General features: G+C 39.9%; 2 protein-coding genes across 4 annotated transcripts in view; both read right to left on the bottom strand.

Moving 5' to 3' along the window:
* Positions 1-9,853, bottom strand: part of LOC109860492 (ubiquitin-conjugating enzyme E2 H) — a 58,368-nt gene extending 48,515 nt beyond the window's left edge. Inside the window, exons 1-2 of one of the 3 annotated variants that reach the window (XM_020439599.1) lie at positions 9,827-9,853; positions 8,456-8,848 (exon numbers count right to left, since the gene is read on the bottom strand). In XM_020439599.1, the coding sequence (XP_020295188.1) occupies positions 8,456-8,508 (53 nt within the window). In that variant the 5' untranslated portion in view covers positions 8,509-8,848; positions 9,827-9,853. The other 2 variants (XM_020439597.1, XM_020439598.1) reach the window with 2 other exon arrangements.
* Positions 9,854-12,769: 2,916 nt separating this feature from the next.
* LOC109860487 (protein wntless) overlaps positions 12,770-15,335 on the bottom strand; it is a 4,917-nt gene continuing 2,351 nt past the window's right edge. The window contains exons 8-12 of the mRNA XM_020439591.1: positions 15,087-15,092; positions 14,837-14,998; positions 14,459-14,686; positions 14,227-14,380; positions 12,770-13,931 (exon numbers count right to left, since the gene is read on the bottom strand). Of these exons, the coding sequence (XP_020295180.1) occupies positions 13,831-13,931; positions 14,227-14,380; positions 14,459-14,686; positions 14,837-14,998; positions 15,087-15,092 (651 nt within the window). The 3' untranslated portion in view covers positions 12,770-13,830. The remainder of the gene's footprint in view (positions 13,932-14,226; positions 14,381-14,458; positions 14,687-14,836; positions 14,999-15,086; positions 15,093-15,335) is intronic.

Genomic DNA, 15,335 nt, shown 5'->3' with positions numbered 1-15,335 from the left:
ATTCAAGCAAGCGGGGGATATATTGAGTGAATATATTATTTATGGCCTTACAAACAATGGAGCTAAACAAATTTTGTAAATCTTTTCATTGTAGCAATAAAACATATTTAGAAAAACATCTATAATTTGTCCGGATTTTGGCGCCGCACCCTGTATATACGCGGTGAAAATGTGCTGTGATAATAACGTACGAACGTATGTTCGCTACGCTCGTGCGCGCACACACCCAAAACACACAGCGCAATACTCACAAGTACGAAGGCCATTACGATGACGAGCCCGTTAACGATTTCTCCTTCTCTCTCTCTCTCTCTCTCCCTCTCCTCTCCTCTCTCTTTCTCTATCTCGCGCTCGGTCGAGAATCTCGTTAATTACCGCATAATTGATAAACTGATTTTAGCATTGTAGATACGCAAGGAAACTACATACCGATGTGCGCATCGCATTATTCACGAAAGCTATGGATCTGAGCGATTTGCATTACCAATGTCGCGATCGATTACAATTCGCTCGAAACGATTTTCCCGCAGCTTTCGTGTTCAATCGAAATGTTATAAACCGTGATTCCGAGCCGATAATAGAACGACGAATCCGAGGAACCGCGGATCGTTTCGCGGCGTCGCGCATCAATGGCTTCCGGAATTATTCCACTTCGACGGCATCGAAATATCGATTTGCGAGAGCGCGATTATTGGCGGAGTAAGTCTAGAATGCGGTAAACAAGATAATATAATAGACTTAATTAGCTATTAGAGATAAATTGTAATTAGAACAATATATTATATAACGACGAAACATTTGGGACACACATTCCGCGTGTGCAAATACAAATATGTATTATTTATTTTGTACTCTTGTCGAACTCGATGAAAAAACTTCAGCTTTTTATTATTATCATTTAAATGCTAGAGATATCTTTTTTTACCGAAGCTGCTTCGGTAAAACAGCGCGTTAAAACAATTCATTAAATAAAATTGACTCTCGTTACACTTCACGATCTTTGTTGAAAAAGAAGAGAGCGATGACGTGCGCGCGCGCGCGCGCTAAATAAAGAAAAAAGATTCTGACAAATATGATGCAAAGCTTCAAAAGAGACGGTTAACTCGTTGTCGTGTGCTCATACGACAAATAAAGTATTGCGCAACACACAAGCGATAATCCCGTAAAGCGTGGCTCCGGCGTGCCACTTCGACCATCCGCGCGAGGAAGGAGAGAAAGCGAGAAACTCATCTCTAATAAAGACCCCGCATCCTCAATTATGTACGTCGCGCGCGTATTGCGCATTCTGTCGAATACAAAGGCGTAACAACATCAGCTCGGAGTTCTGTGCGGTGCCCGCGCGCACGTCCATTTTCCCGGACCGCTTCCCACGAAAACGCGCGCGCGCACGGGAGAAAGAAAGACGCGTCTAATTACTTCTAATTATCTATAATTAGATGCCACTCGCACGAAAGGACTCGGACGTCGGAGATCGAATACAAACGTGTAACAAAAAAAAAAAAAAAAGTCGTGCTCCGTTTACGGAACGATCGTTTCCGTCATCGTGAGAGATCGCATTCGTAGCGACTCATTGATGATCTAAGCATCTTTGTCTCGTCGCGACGGGATTTCTGCGAGAAATCGTTGTTTTCTTCATTGGAGAAAAAAAGATTTGCTATTTCTTGTTGCGTGCGCTATAAATATACTTCGTAAGATAGAATTTAATTGTAAGTAGAAGTTAAAACGGGCTTAAGGATTCACAAGTGGAACAAAATCTCCGAGAATTTCAAAAATTTTCTCCTCTTTCTCGAGAAGTTTAGTTAACCGAACTTTTCTTTATTGAATTTTGAACACTGAGAGAAAGAGAGAGGAATTCCGTAATTTGGTCCGAGGAATTTTTCCCAAAGGAGAACAAACTTGTGTTTTTCCACGTGAGCGCGTCCTTCGAAAATATTTAAGACGTACCCGTGGATAAAAGTAATAAAGCAATCGGGGCTTTTCTCTCCCACGCAGTCACGCACGAAAGAGAAGCGAAACGCGCGGCGACGGCACGCAAGGTCCATTCTCCCTTCCCTCCCTCCTCCGTTGTTTGGAGTATCATGGCTTTTGCGGAATGAATCGACTCTACGTAGTTCGCATGCACAAATGGGAGAAGCGAAAGACAGAAAACGCGACGGTGACGACAACGACGGTGGGAGAGGCGGCGTGGTATAAGGTCGATCAGCTGGCGAGCAAGCGGCGAGACGACGGGAGGAGGAAGAGCCCGGAACAAAGAGCGCACACGCGTGGCTCGCTCGCTCGCTCGCTCGCTCGTCGTTACAAATCCGCGGGAATTGCACCGCGAAACTTTCTGTAATTCAGTCGAGGATCTATACATGCATGTTTAAAGGTAGCGCCGACGTGGACGAATTTACCGCGCGAAGTGGGCCGCCGCCGCCGCGTTTTCCACATGCGTCGATGCTCGCGCGCCGCGGAGAAAAAAACGCAGCAAAAAAAAAAAAAAACAGAATATCGCGACGCGCCCGTATAAAGGCTTCTGCGACAAAAACAATTTATAGACGGCAATTCGCTCCGTCTAGAGCCCTTCATTCCACGGCGTTTTAGAAATTTAGACGGAATTATTTCCAGGTGTAGAGACACACGTGGGCTTGGTGTAATAAACGTTTTGTGCGTCTGTATACGTACGTGTGTAGTAGGCGCACACGACGATACAGCCACGCGATGCAAAGCCATTGTAAACGAAGCAATTTTCACAAATGTAAGTATATCATGTATTTGTTGCTTCAATATGAATTTATTTCAAATTCAATATTGTTTTATATTGAATTTTAATGATCGCTATCAAAACGTGATTCAATCGGGAATGCGACCATCTATTGTGAAAGAAAAAAAAACAATTGTTTAACTGCGCGATAACATAATTCGTCATAAAAGCGTAAAACGCACGGAATAATGATAGGAAAATAGCAGGAATTTTCTCTATCTCTCTCTCTTTCTCTCTCTCTATCTCTATCTCTTTCTAGAAGACAAGTGATGACGAAACAGTGAAAATCGGCGCGTGATAGCAAACGAGTATGGCAGCGAGCGGGCTCAAAATAAACTCGGTCGCCGCTACGATGATGACTAAATACACCGCGCGTCGGTCGTGCGAAGAACGAAAGACTTTCCAGAAACTCTAAAACGCGCACGTCTAGCGGAACAAACGCGCAAACGCATCCAATTTGTTTCGCTCACTGGGGTACTTGCAACATTAATGCGCGGCTTCAACACTGCGGTGATCGATATCGCGCGAGACGAGAAAAAAAGTACTTCGCGCGAAAAGAAGATATATCCAGGATGACACGTCAATTATTATTATAATACGCGTAGCTAACACTCGCGTATTGTGAATAGACTTCTTAAAAATAGATTTCAAAAAAACCGATTTCGCTTAATACAAAAACAATGTAAAGAAGAAAATGACCGAGACAAGTTGTTTTGATTTTTACGAGGCTTGAAAATTAGTTCGCGGTGCGTTGTCGGCTTTGACAACGCACCGCGACTCATTTGAATAGCGTATCGCGCAGTTCGTGCGCGTTGCACAATTCGCGAAATACGAGATATCGCGCGTGTTAAGGTCGGGTTGAAGCGAGTTTGGATCTCCGCTCGTCCCGAAGTGGAGATATCGCGGCGACTTAGACGTCGAGCGTCACGATCCAGCTAAATCCAAAAATATTGTGAAACCTTGTATACATACATACATACATACGTTGTCACTTTCACTCGCTTTACAGTTACTACGGATGTCGAGCGGAACGTTTAAATATACTTTGTTTGCAACGTATGTATATATTGTTTGTTCACACAAGCGCGATTCGTTCGTGTCGTCCTTCTTTGTTATCGCGATAAATAATTATCAGTAATTAGAATGTATTTTGGGACACTGCCCTCTTTTCGATAAGAAGCCAATGTTTCTTAATTTCGAATTTTTTTCTCGAAAAAAAAAACGTTAATACGCGCTTCGCGACAGTTTGTTTTCCTCTGTGGACAACAAACTATTAAAACTTTCCTTTTTGAAATTAATTGAAATATTTCAAACAACATTGATCACAATTTTTATCTATTATTCCTTGAAAAAAAAGAGAGAAATAAAAAGATTCAACTGTGTGTGTGTGTGTGTGTGTAAAAACGTGATTTTATCGTAACTTTTTAGCAAAAATTTTAGATTAAGATATCAGAGTTATAATATATCGCTACCACGTGTACTTCGACGGTAATTTCCAGTGACTCACTACGTGTATATATTCGTCGAAGATATTGCGAACGATTTGCGGGCGATAACTTCGAGATCGTCAGTCGGAGCAAACCGAAAAAATACTTTTGCCTGCAGCGACGTATCATCAACCGCGTTGTCGTAAACAAAAATAAGAAAAATTCAGAAAACATATATCGGTAACGATGTCGCGAGCCACATTTCTCGCTTATAAACCGCGTTTTAACCTCGATAAAGCGAACGTAAATCGCCGTAGGGAGAGGATTAACGAGCTCTGCGAGCACGCGGGGCGCGAGCAAATTCAGATTGTCAGAAATTCGGGCGGCGATACCACACCTGTTACAGAGATACCGTGCGATATTATGGTAAAATTAGGCGCGCGACGACGAAGGTGCGATACCTACCTACACGCGTCGATTAAAGGTATGCGCACATCGTGCATTCCGCGCGCGTTCGTATACGCGCACACGTGTACGAGAATAATCTCGATGCTGTTGCGCGTTTCACGCCTCGAACGACGAGAAGTACGGACCCGCCTCGGCATTTCGCGAAGTCTAGCTCTGGGACGAGCCAAGAAGCGACCGAATGCTGCCGTGTGTGTGTGTGTGTGTGTGTTGTTTGTGTCACGAGTCACAACATCGTGCGACTGAGAATGAGGGACACAGTCTCTCTCTCGAAACTTTGACTTTCGCTTATCGCTGAGAAGAGTCGTAAATTTCTCTGCGGTTGCGACGCGAGTCACGAGGCGAAAAATAGATTTTGAAAATAAGGGATTAGGAGGAACTCGCGTAAATTATAATATATACATATATGTATATTCTGTACGTAACGCACAGTTCTGTCTCGTCGAGAGAGATTGGAAAATTGTCTCCTTTAAAAATAAATACGGAAAGAGAGAGAGAGAGAGAGAAAGAGAGAGTTATATTTGTTTTCGGTTCAAGTTCAGTTCGGTTTATTCGTGTTTGAGAGTTATATTTCTTTTCGGGGTGAAGTTACTTATTTCTCGTTAGAATTTTAACACTCAATGCTCTCTTTGCCTTTATTTCTTTCTAGGAGCGTATAGCGTTATTTTCTTTCGACTGTTTCTTTACGACTATATCTCGTCATATATCTCGATAATATCGGCACATGCACCGTGTAAACGTTGTTAGCTTTGCTCGCTTGCCCGAGCTGTCCCGCGAGATAATTCTGCCCGATAATTAAACGCACGATGTATTTCTCATCATCGGGGAACGGCGGGGAAGGCAAGTATCGATTCGTGTTTCGTCCGCGTGCACTTCTCTCTTCTCTCTCTCTATCTCCCTCAGAACCGTCTGTTCTCGCGGTTCTATATAACATTCCTCGAAGCATCGCGAAGAGCAACCTTCGAACTCGGATCTGCATTTATCGCGCTTTTTAGACAGAGAAAGAATCTACCACTCTGTGTTATCGCTCGCGTACGAGACATTCTACAACACACAGAAGGTGAACCAAATGTCGCTTCGCACTTTGGTGCAAGCGGGAGAGAAGCGTATCGCGCGCGCGAGATTACAAAGTTTAAACGTCGATTAGCCCGACATCGTCGTTGCGGCGATAATTAAATTTTCTTCCTTACCTCTCTGCAAAGTGCGCGCGTTATCTATCGAGCGCATCGCACTCGACGATCTCGCGCTCCTTGCGAGGAGAAAGAAGCGCGTCATTTGAGTCAATTTTATCTATTAAACTCTTCGTTTATAGTTGCGCACACGGTGACACACACGAGAAAAATCTAATTTTTTAATTCTGAGCGACGGATTTCGAGCATCGATGAAAGTGATGCTTCGATTCGCGCGTGATTCGGTTACAACTTCAAGTGCACGATCGGAATTCTTGATCGCTCATCGCTGTAATTGCGCTGCGATTGTCGCGACGAAATTAACGGAGAACGCCGATTGTAACTGACCTTCGACAGTCTGAAAACGACTCGTCACGTTTTTCGCCGCGTCGCATGACGAAACAGGGTAACCAAACCTATGGTTAGCAGCACCCCTCCAATGATTAGACACTCGGTGCTTTTTTTCTAGTTTCCAACAATCTTTGTCTATGATCAATTTTTTTATTTGACATTACAGTAGGTTAATTTCAATTTTTTACGGCAACATTTTTTAGAGTCCTTCAATTGGCATTAAAAAAAAAAAAAAAAAAAAAATTGACAGATCTTTAAAGTGCCAATCATTGCATTTAAAGTGCCAATCATTGAGTGTTTTACCCTCAGTCGCACCTACACCGACCGATCCGTTCTTGCGTCAACGCGAAATCGTACGCCTTTTGTTTTTACACGCGTGTGTGCTCGAGACCTTTCGTTCGCTCTCGCTTCAAATATACCGCGAAGTTATGTGACGTCTCAATTAACGCTTTCTCGCGCCCGCGCCCGCGCTCTCTCTCTCTTTCCGTATTTCTCTTTGTCTCTTGCAGCCGCGGAATAGAAATAGCAGCAGAACAGGCTCTCGGAATCTTCTCGAGAGAAAAAAAAACAAAAAAGAAAACGCAATGGTCCGTCATTGCGTATTCAAAAACTTCTGAATCTCCATTAAACCTGATCCTATCGTGACACTGAAAATAGCAGCAGGACAGGCTTCTTCTCAAAAAACTCGCACGAAAGAGAAAACCATACTTACGACCTTTTCCTCTGCTTTCAAAAACTTTGGCCCGGATCCTCCAGAGTTCTGTGAGATTTTATTGCAACAATACATACTGCATTAAAACTAACAGCGAGCTGTTATCCTTCCACGACAGGTTTTGCAGATAGTTTAAATTTATCACGTATTGTTAACGATAGAGAATCACACAGGACTCTACCAAAGGATCTCGGGAAAAGTTTTCGAATGCAGAATAATGGTTAGGTTAATAATAATGGTTAGTTTTTCTTTTTTTTTTTTTTTGGTTTTCCGTCCGAATTCTTTGAAAAGCCTGTTCTGCTGTTATTTTTAGTGTCACGATCGGGCTTGAAGCAATTTGGAAATCCAGAGGTTCACAGGAATACGTAATGAGAAACCATTGTCTCATTTCCTTCGTCTCCCTTTTCTTCGAGAAGGTTCTCGAACAAAACGAGAAGTTATTTGAACGAAACGACCGTTAAGCAACGTCATAGCTCGAGTGTTTTAGCGACGGCGCGACTCGCGGGATTATTTCGCGAGCGCAAATAACGGGGCAGGTGCGCGCGAATATCTCTGAAAGCGGGTGTTGGACGGAGAGCGCGTGGAGCGGTGAGCGAGCGCGAGAGAGAGGAAGGGAAAACAAAAGGAGCAGCACCGAGGCTCGAACGAACGCGGTTGCGTTATAGCGTGCGTGCGTACGTGCGTGCGTGCGAGCGAGCGCGACGAGAAGAAAAGACACACGCACGCGGTTCGATCATGTATGTGTCTACGCGCGTACACGCGCAAGCGCCTAGGTGTCAGCTGGTTAAAAACAGCTGTGCCCAAACGTCGATGACGACGGATTAAATGTCCTCGCCCCGATGGCCGTGCGAGAAGAACGCGAACGTCGTTTATTATCGCGTCTTTCTAAGAGAGCGTTCTTTATCTCGCCGGCGATAATCGATCCTGCGGTCGCGAAAAAAGAAAAGCGAACCAGCGATTCTCCCTTTGTCACACGCGTGTTGCACGCACACGCTTACATCACACACACAGAGTATGGGGAAAGGGAATTATTCAAATCGTCGCGAGAGCAGTTGCACGTTGTGAGTAAACAAAATTCGCCGAAAATTTGAAAGATCCTTTCGTTCACCTTCGACGATTGAAAACGTCGCGCACGTTTTGCGTTTTAAATTGATCTCGCCAGATGTACGTTATAATTCAATTTATATACTCGAGTAAGACAGATCGTAAAAGTTTTCTCTTCACGTACACACGAGAGACTCTAAAACACATTTCTGCCAAACATGCTGATAATCCAAGTATTTCATACTCGAGACTCTAAGAAGGTATAAAAAATAACGTTTATCCGATTTTGAGTAGTGGATCAAAGGATCATCAGCAAGTGAAGTTTGTTTGTCCAGTTCTCAACACTTTGTACAGACACACGCACAAACACACACAGATACACACACACACACACAGATACGCGCGTGCAAGGAGGAGGGCGCATTGTAATCGCGCTTCGCTCTCACACGTGCGCCACTACTACGCAAATACATATAGATAGGATTGGCACAGGTACTTATCGGACGGCGAAGAAGGGGCTTTTTTAAAACAGCTTCAAGGATACAGTTTGATAACATCCGTGTCCATACGACGTTTGCCTGCGCTGGGGGACGACATGTTTTATCGGTGCTGCTCGATCGAGTCGCTGCGCTGGAAGTTCGGCAGAGGAACCCCTTTTTTTTTTTTTTTTTTTTGCGTCCCACAGCGCCGCTGCTGGCTGGTGGCGTCCGCTGCCTCCTTTCTCCTCTCCTACCTCTTCCTCCTACTTCTTGGTGCGCGTGGATCAGCTGAGCTCGACAGACAGTTCGTCGTGCCCCGGGAGGGCTCTCTAGACAGCTCCTCGCTGGTGTTTTTTTTTTTTTTTTGTTTTGCTTTCCTTGCGCGCGTGAGAGAGAAGAAAACCCGATTGAACAGCCCTCGCTTTACTTCAACACTGCGGCGAAACGCACACTCTCCTCTGTCCCCGACACGACATGTAAACCGAGCGTTATATTCAGCACACACCGAACGACCGAGCGGGCGAGAGAGAAAGAGCGAGAGTCAGCGAGCGAGAATAAAGGGGAGGGGGGGCGGGAACGCGCTCGGGTAAGAGTGAGCGAGAGAGAGAATGAGAGATGGGTAGGGGAGGAAGGGAGGGAGACAAAGACGGACAGAACGCACACACGGAACGTCTCTCGTCGCGCACGAGACGGAAGAAAGGAAAAAAAAACAAAGACAGCAATTACGAGCACACGATAATCGACCGGTCGATCGACCGGATCCCCGTGGTGATTCTCTGTCCTAAACCGAAAAGGACGAGAAACGACGGGAGACGCGATTATCTGCGACTCGACGCGACGTGGAGTGATCTGACCGAGGAGGAGAGGAAGAAGTGAAACACTGTCGACTACTCGCCTGCGTTTCGTTCTTCCTTCCTTTTCTTCCTTCCTTCCTTCCTTTCTTCGTTATTCTCGTTCGTTTTTGAATGTGCGATTGTGTATGTACGTGTGTCAAGCTCCGAAACGAGCGACATCCGTCTCTCTCTCTCTTTCTCTCGCTCTCCCGAATGAAGAAAGAGATCACTGTCAAACGAGAGCGATCTCCTTCTGCTCCGTGCGCATCTCCGTTATCGTCATCATCATCGTCGCTAACCTTTTGCGTGTCAAAAAGCTAGATCATCTCGTCAGCGATTACAAGGAGCAAATCGCATTCGTCGACCGCCGCGTTTCTCTCACTCGCTCTCTACGTTCCTATCGCTTTTCCAGTCTTGCTAACTGTCTCTCTCTTTCTCTTTCTCTCTCTCGCTTTCTATCTGTCGTTCGCGTGCGCATACACACATGGAAAAAAACTGTTCCGTCCTCCTGCCAGAGAGAGAGCCTATGTCAACCACTGTCGCGTAAACGCCTGTTCTTTCTCTCCTCTCTCCTCTCTCTCTCTCTCTCGTGCACCCCACGACCTGTCAATCCGCGATCTTCGCCACCATCTGATTCCGTTCTCGTCGCTTGCAAACTGAACTGCTTTCTGGCCTCGAGCGACGACAGCGGCGTCTGTTCGAAGCATGCGCACGATGACGCGTGCGCGTTACGTGCTGGGAAACTCGAGCGACGCTCAAGCGGCCGATACTCGAACTAATTGCGTCGCCATCTTTATTAATCTAAAGCGGAAGAATTTGAAGGAATTGACAATTTGAAATACATGTTCAAATCGCATATCACACATCTCGGTTATGCTAATTTAATACTTTATATTGATTCATACGTACACATATTTATCACGTGTCATAAAATGCAAAAATAGCCACAACAGATCAATTTATTTGTAAAAAAAATGTATAAAAATTATTAAAATTATGTAAAGATGTTTTGATTAATATAATATGATGTGTAATACAATGTTAAGTCACAACGGAGACACAATCGCTTACAAAAATATAAATTATAAACGGTAAAATATAATAATAGTTCGATTTTAGAGACCATAACAATAAAAACGTTTTCGTCTCATTGATATTCTCACATCTCTCACTGATATACGTTCACAAATTATTGACAGAATCATTAAAAATCTACTTAAATGGCTATACAAGAGGAACACTACCAACTGATAACTTATTAAAAAATAATTAAATTCTACTTTTGTGAGTGTATTTGTATACGTGTGTGCTTAATGGAAATATCACTACACTATTAACGTGTGATTATTTCTAACATTAAGTTCGACAAATGGAGAAACATTATTGCACGTTACTTATTGAACTACTGTTTCATGGTCTTCTCATATCTGTCGCGCATACGTGTATATATAAGTACTACATTTTAAGTAACTCTGTATATTACGTTTTTAAATACAATTATTTGTAAAATGTTATTAAACAAGTTTTGATATAGTTTAATTATATAAAAATGTCTATGCCTAGTATATATATATTCGCAGCACATCTAAAACGAAAGACTTACGTAATACTTTTTTTGTGTGTATGATGTATAAATACATATGTAATAGAGACAAGTATACAGAGATAGAAAAAGGGAGAAAAGGGACACATTATTACATGGCAGTAAGTTAGCACACATACTTTCCCCACGAAACTTTTGTTTGCAAACCGTGTTCGCCGCGGTAAACAATGAATACTGGCGTTTAATACTATTATGATTAATTACACCAATATTAATCAAATATATTGATACCAATCTCAATTAAATACATTGATATCAATTATAATTGAACGTATTACGTGTAATAAATAATAGATGAATGCCCAGTAATGATATGTATAACAATAAGATGCACGAGGTTTTTTCCGATCAGAAAAGTGAAGTAAGAGTAATTACTTCCCTCGTGTCTCTTACAATTAATATATGCGACGAGCAATAAGAATATATTTGTAAAAATGTTTGATATCGTCTAAATTGATTTGTTATGTTATTGATTACTTGAATTAGTACATATATATATATATCTATACATATAATAGTATACGCGTATTATTATATATATATTATATATTATATGTAAAATCTAATAGTTTTGCAACAAAAGTATGGAATGTTGAAATATTCTAAACATATTTTCGATATAATTTAAGACTCATTAATTAAGTAAAGCAATTAAACTCCGGCTCTCATGCTAATGGCTAAATCATCTTTGTTAAGGCTTTTCGATACTCGCCGCAGCCATTTACGGTCGTGTTCAGCATTTTGTAGGTACTTATTGTCTGTGATTGGTCTATTCCTCTAGATCTATTGTAACTGTGAAAGTATATAAGACAAACAATAACCAGAAAACGCTTACTAAGCATTCCGTTTTGCTGAACACGGCCAATGACGACATCAGAAGCTAGAAAATACATGTCTAAATATATGTGTAAAAATATAAAACATAAAATTAGTGCAACTTATGTTAAAATAAAAGATAATTTTTGTATAATCTTATCCTCTTTCGCTTGCATTGTGAAGATCACATTTGTAAAACATGTATAGACTTTCTCATATGTGCTTTCATTTTTTACTAGATTGAAGAGTCACTAAATATTTTATGTAACTTTCTTTATCTTTGGATATTTATGCATTACGTTCGTAGAGTCTGCACGTATTTCAAATATGTATAAGTAGAAAATAAATATCGCTAGTCACGCAAAATATTTAATAATTCTAGATCTAATAAGGTAGAAACATATACGTGATAATCTACTCTTCTTTTGGTTCAATAACAATAAAATCAAATAGAAACATATGCTCATTAAAGAACACACGAAATCAGCGGCCACGCACTGTGATGATGACTGTGATTGATTAATTTTTTTGGTAGATCTATTGCAAATGTGAAAGTGTATGCCGATTATATTAATTACAAAACGCTTACTAAGCGCTGAGTTCTGCTGAACGTGATCAATGTTAGTGCTTTTAAATAAGCACATGTTTTGACTCAATTTTGCGTATAAATTTTATAGTCGTGTATATTTTATCGCTTCTGACGTTATCATTTAAAATGACTGCAACATTATATCGTCACTCCCTACGTATAATCCCGTAACTCCAAAACGCAAATTTTAGAGGAGAGCAGTTTAAAAGTTTGAAGCTTCATATAGTTCCCCTAGTTAAGGGATCTTTTGGTTTTAAATTTTTACCATACTTATGAATATTTTTTTTTAATACTTGGTGACCACAAAGAACATGACTTTCTGAGTGTCACTATGCAATAAACTGAAAATTCCATATGTGACACTTATGTAATTATACGTAGGGAGTGACGATATATCGAAAAACCTTACTTCAAAAAGATGATATCATATTGCTTCTATGAAGACCTGTTGTTTGTTTTTATTTTTTATAAAATGTACAAATGTTTTAATCTTATATATAAACAAAAATGCCAAAAACGAATTCTTAAAAAGGACAAAGATGAAGAAAAGGAAAAAATAGCCCGGGAAAAGAAAAGATCGGAGAAGAGGAAAAGACATAGAATCCGAAAGAAAACCTAAATACGCGATTAAGGAAGATTGTTAACAAATTACCAGTAGCATAAGCTCTGTATTAATTAGTTCAACTTGATGGTCTGCACATGTATAAAAAAAATCTGTAGAAATAAATTTGTATAAAATCACAATTCTAGATTAATCCTAGATATACACACTTATTTTTCTCAGGCATATGAATATTTAGAGTCCGCGAGCCGTCGAAAAGTTGACTTATTTCTCATTAGAATATATTGAAGAACTCAGCTAGTTTTTTCATCATAGTGCTCGAGAAATTTAACATATTATGATTAATTGTTTTTCAATCGATAGCAGGTGGAACTAAACAATACATCTCATGCACTCAGAATTATACACAATCATGCGTATAAGAAAAACGTGTGTCAAAACATATGAATTCTTTTTTTCAATTCGATTCGAAAAAAAAAAACGTCATTTTACTATGACAGTAGCTGAGTTCTTAAAGATTCCAGTGTGTATATCAGGGTTAATATCAGGTTAACGTCAGCTGTTCAATATATAAAAGCTCATTTCATCTCGTCTAAAATGTTTGATTGTCACTTGTTTTACACGTTTAAAAGTGTATATATTCAAATATAGTTTAAAATACTTAATATATCCACAATTTGTGCATAAGTGATAGATATAAATATGATGAGATGAAATGATTTACTTCCTTAAAATGTAATACTTCCCTAAAAATGTAAAAATGTAAAAAACTTCATTAAAAATGTAAAAAAATACTACAAACAGGTGTGTACGTCCGAACATCACTAAAAGCAATAAATAATTGAATTTGGTATATAAAATTGTTATGAGTATCAGTTAATGATGATCCTAATAAATAATATCAGTCACTGTGACCGTAATAAATACTGGAAAAACCTAAGTACAGTCGTTGCGAATTTCTACTTATAATTAAGTACATAATAAGCTTGAGTCTGAACCTCCCGCTTCTTACAAATGTACATAAACAGAAATATACTTCAATCTACTGTAGCTTTACGCGCGAATGAAGTTAGAGATAACATTTCGTTAGGATCAGTTGGCAAAGGAGAAAATTCGATGTCTTCGCTAACACTGTTTTCTAAAAAAAAAAGGTAAAATACGTTGTGTTTTATTCATTAGTATAAAATTAATTATAAAAAACAATTTCATTAATTTCTACTCTAAAAATTTAATTTTTTAACTAAAATTAAACTAAGCTAACAATAAAGGTATAAAAAAAGTTAAACGCGGATGTAATATTTTTGGAGTAAAATAATATATATCACTAATGTAACAAGAAATAATCTTTAGTTAACAACAAGAAATAAATCTCTAATTAATCTTTTGAGAAATTTTGCATTGTAAAAACATGCATCATATTTCCAGATTCTTACCAGAAGGTTCAATTGGCCATTGCTTGTGCGAAGGAGCATATAGACATAACAAAGCGATTATGTAAATATTCCACATTCCGTATACGCCAGTGAAGAAGGCAGATGTCATTTCCAACTGCAGATCTTCGTCCCACTTCCACTGACCTTCCGCAACCTATATCGCGAAAAAACAATGAAATGTTATATATAGGCGAGTTTATACACAGTCAAAAATATTCTTTAACTCTTTTACCTGTCCTAAAATAAAGCCAATAACAGTCAACGACGCGCACAATAACGTGGCTATCATCAAGAATTTGAAACGGTAAATAACTCCTTCGTAATGTAGACGTCGTGCCGAGCTCATGCTAGGCAAAGCCGCTCTTTTCGCGCTGATATTCATAAACACTTTCCATATCATATAACACAAAAACAACAAGTACACTCCGGCACATACGCCAGCCAAGATGATGAAGGACAACTATTGTGTATCTTAAGGAAATCTATCTGTTGACGAAGTTGTTGATTGTTTTGAAAAGTTCTCTTTAACGTTCTTAAAAGAGAACTGCGGCGACTATTCAAGAGTCTTAAAGACAATAAAAGACTGTAAAACTGTTTAAACAAAGGATACTGCCAATTTTGTTCCGATATCAGTGACCCAAATTGAAAAGAACGGATTTCTCAGTTGCACACCGCGTTCGCACATATCAAATACGAACAACGAGAGACATCCAGTACCCACTGCAGAAAGATGCCGCCAGTAGCATTTTAGTGAATTGGTTTGTTCACCCTCCTAAAATCATCGTCAAAGGTGATATATCTTTCAGCAATAAATGAACAAGAGAGACTAGAGATTAATAAATAAAAAAAAAACATCTTACCTGAATCTACAATGAAGAATAAGATGCATACATGAAACACAAAAAGTATTATTAATATAATAAATAATTAGGGAAACGATATAATATATATATATATAACACAATTTTAAGGTAGTTATTGAGATTTTCAGTCTATTTACAATCTTATTCATATTTGGAATATACATTTTTAAGTAAGCAATCTATCATATTGTTCAATCTCAAAAAGCTCAGCCGTACCAAAAAAAAGATATAAGGCTTTGAAGTTCA

This window comes from Pseudomyrmex gracilis, unplaced genomic scaffold (assembly GCF_002006095.1).
Source record: "Pseudomyrmex gracilis isolate BER0280 unplaced genomic scaffold, ASM200609v1 scaffold_399, whole genome shotgun sequence".
NCBI lineage: Eukaryota > Metazoa > Arthropoda > Insecta > Hymenoptera > Formicidae > Pseudomyrmex > Pseudomyrmex gracilis.
Note: the sequence above shows the minus strand (reverse complement) of the source record. Positions and strands in the feature narration are given on the sequence as shown.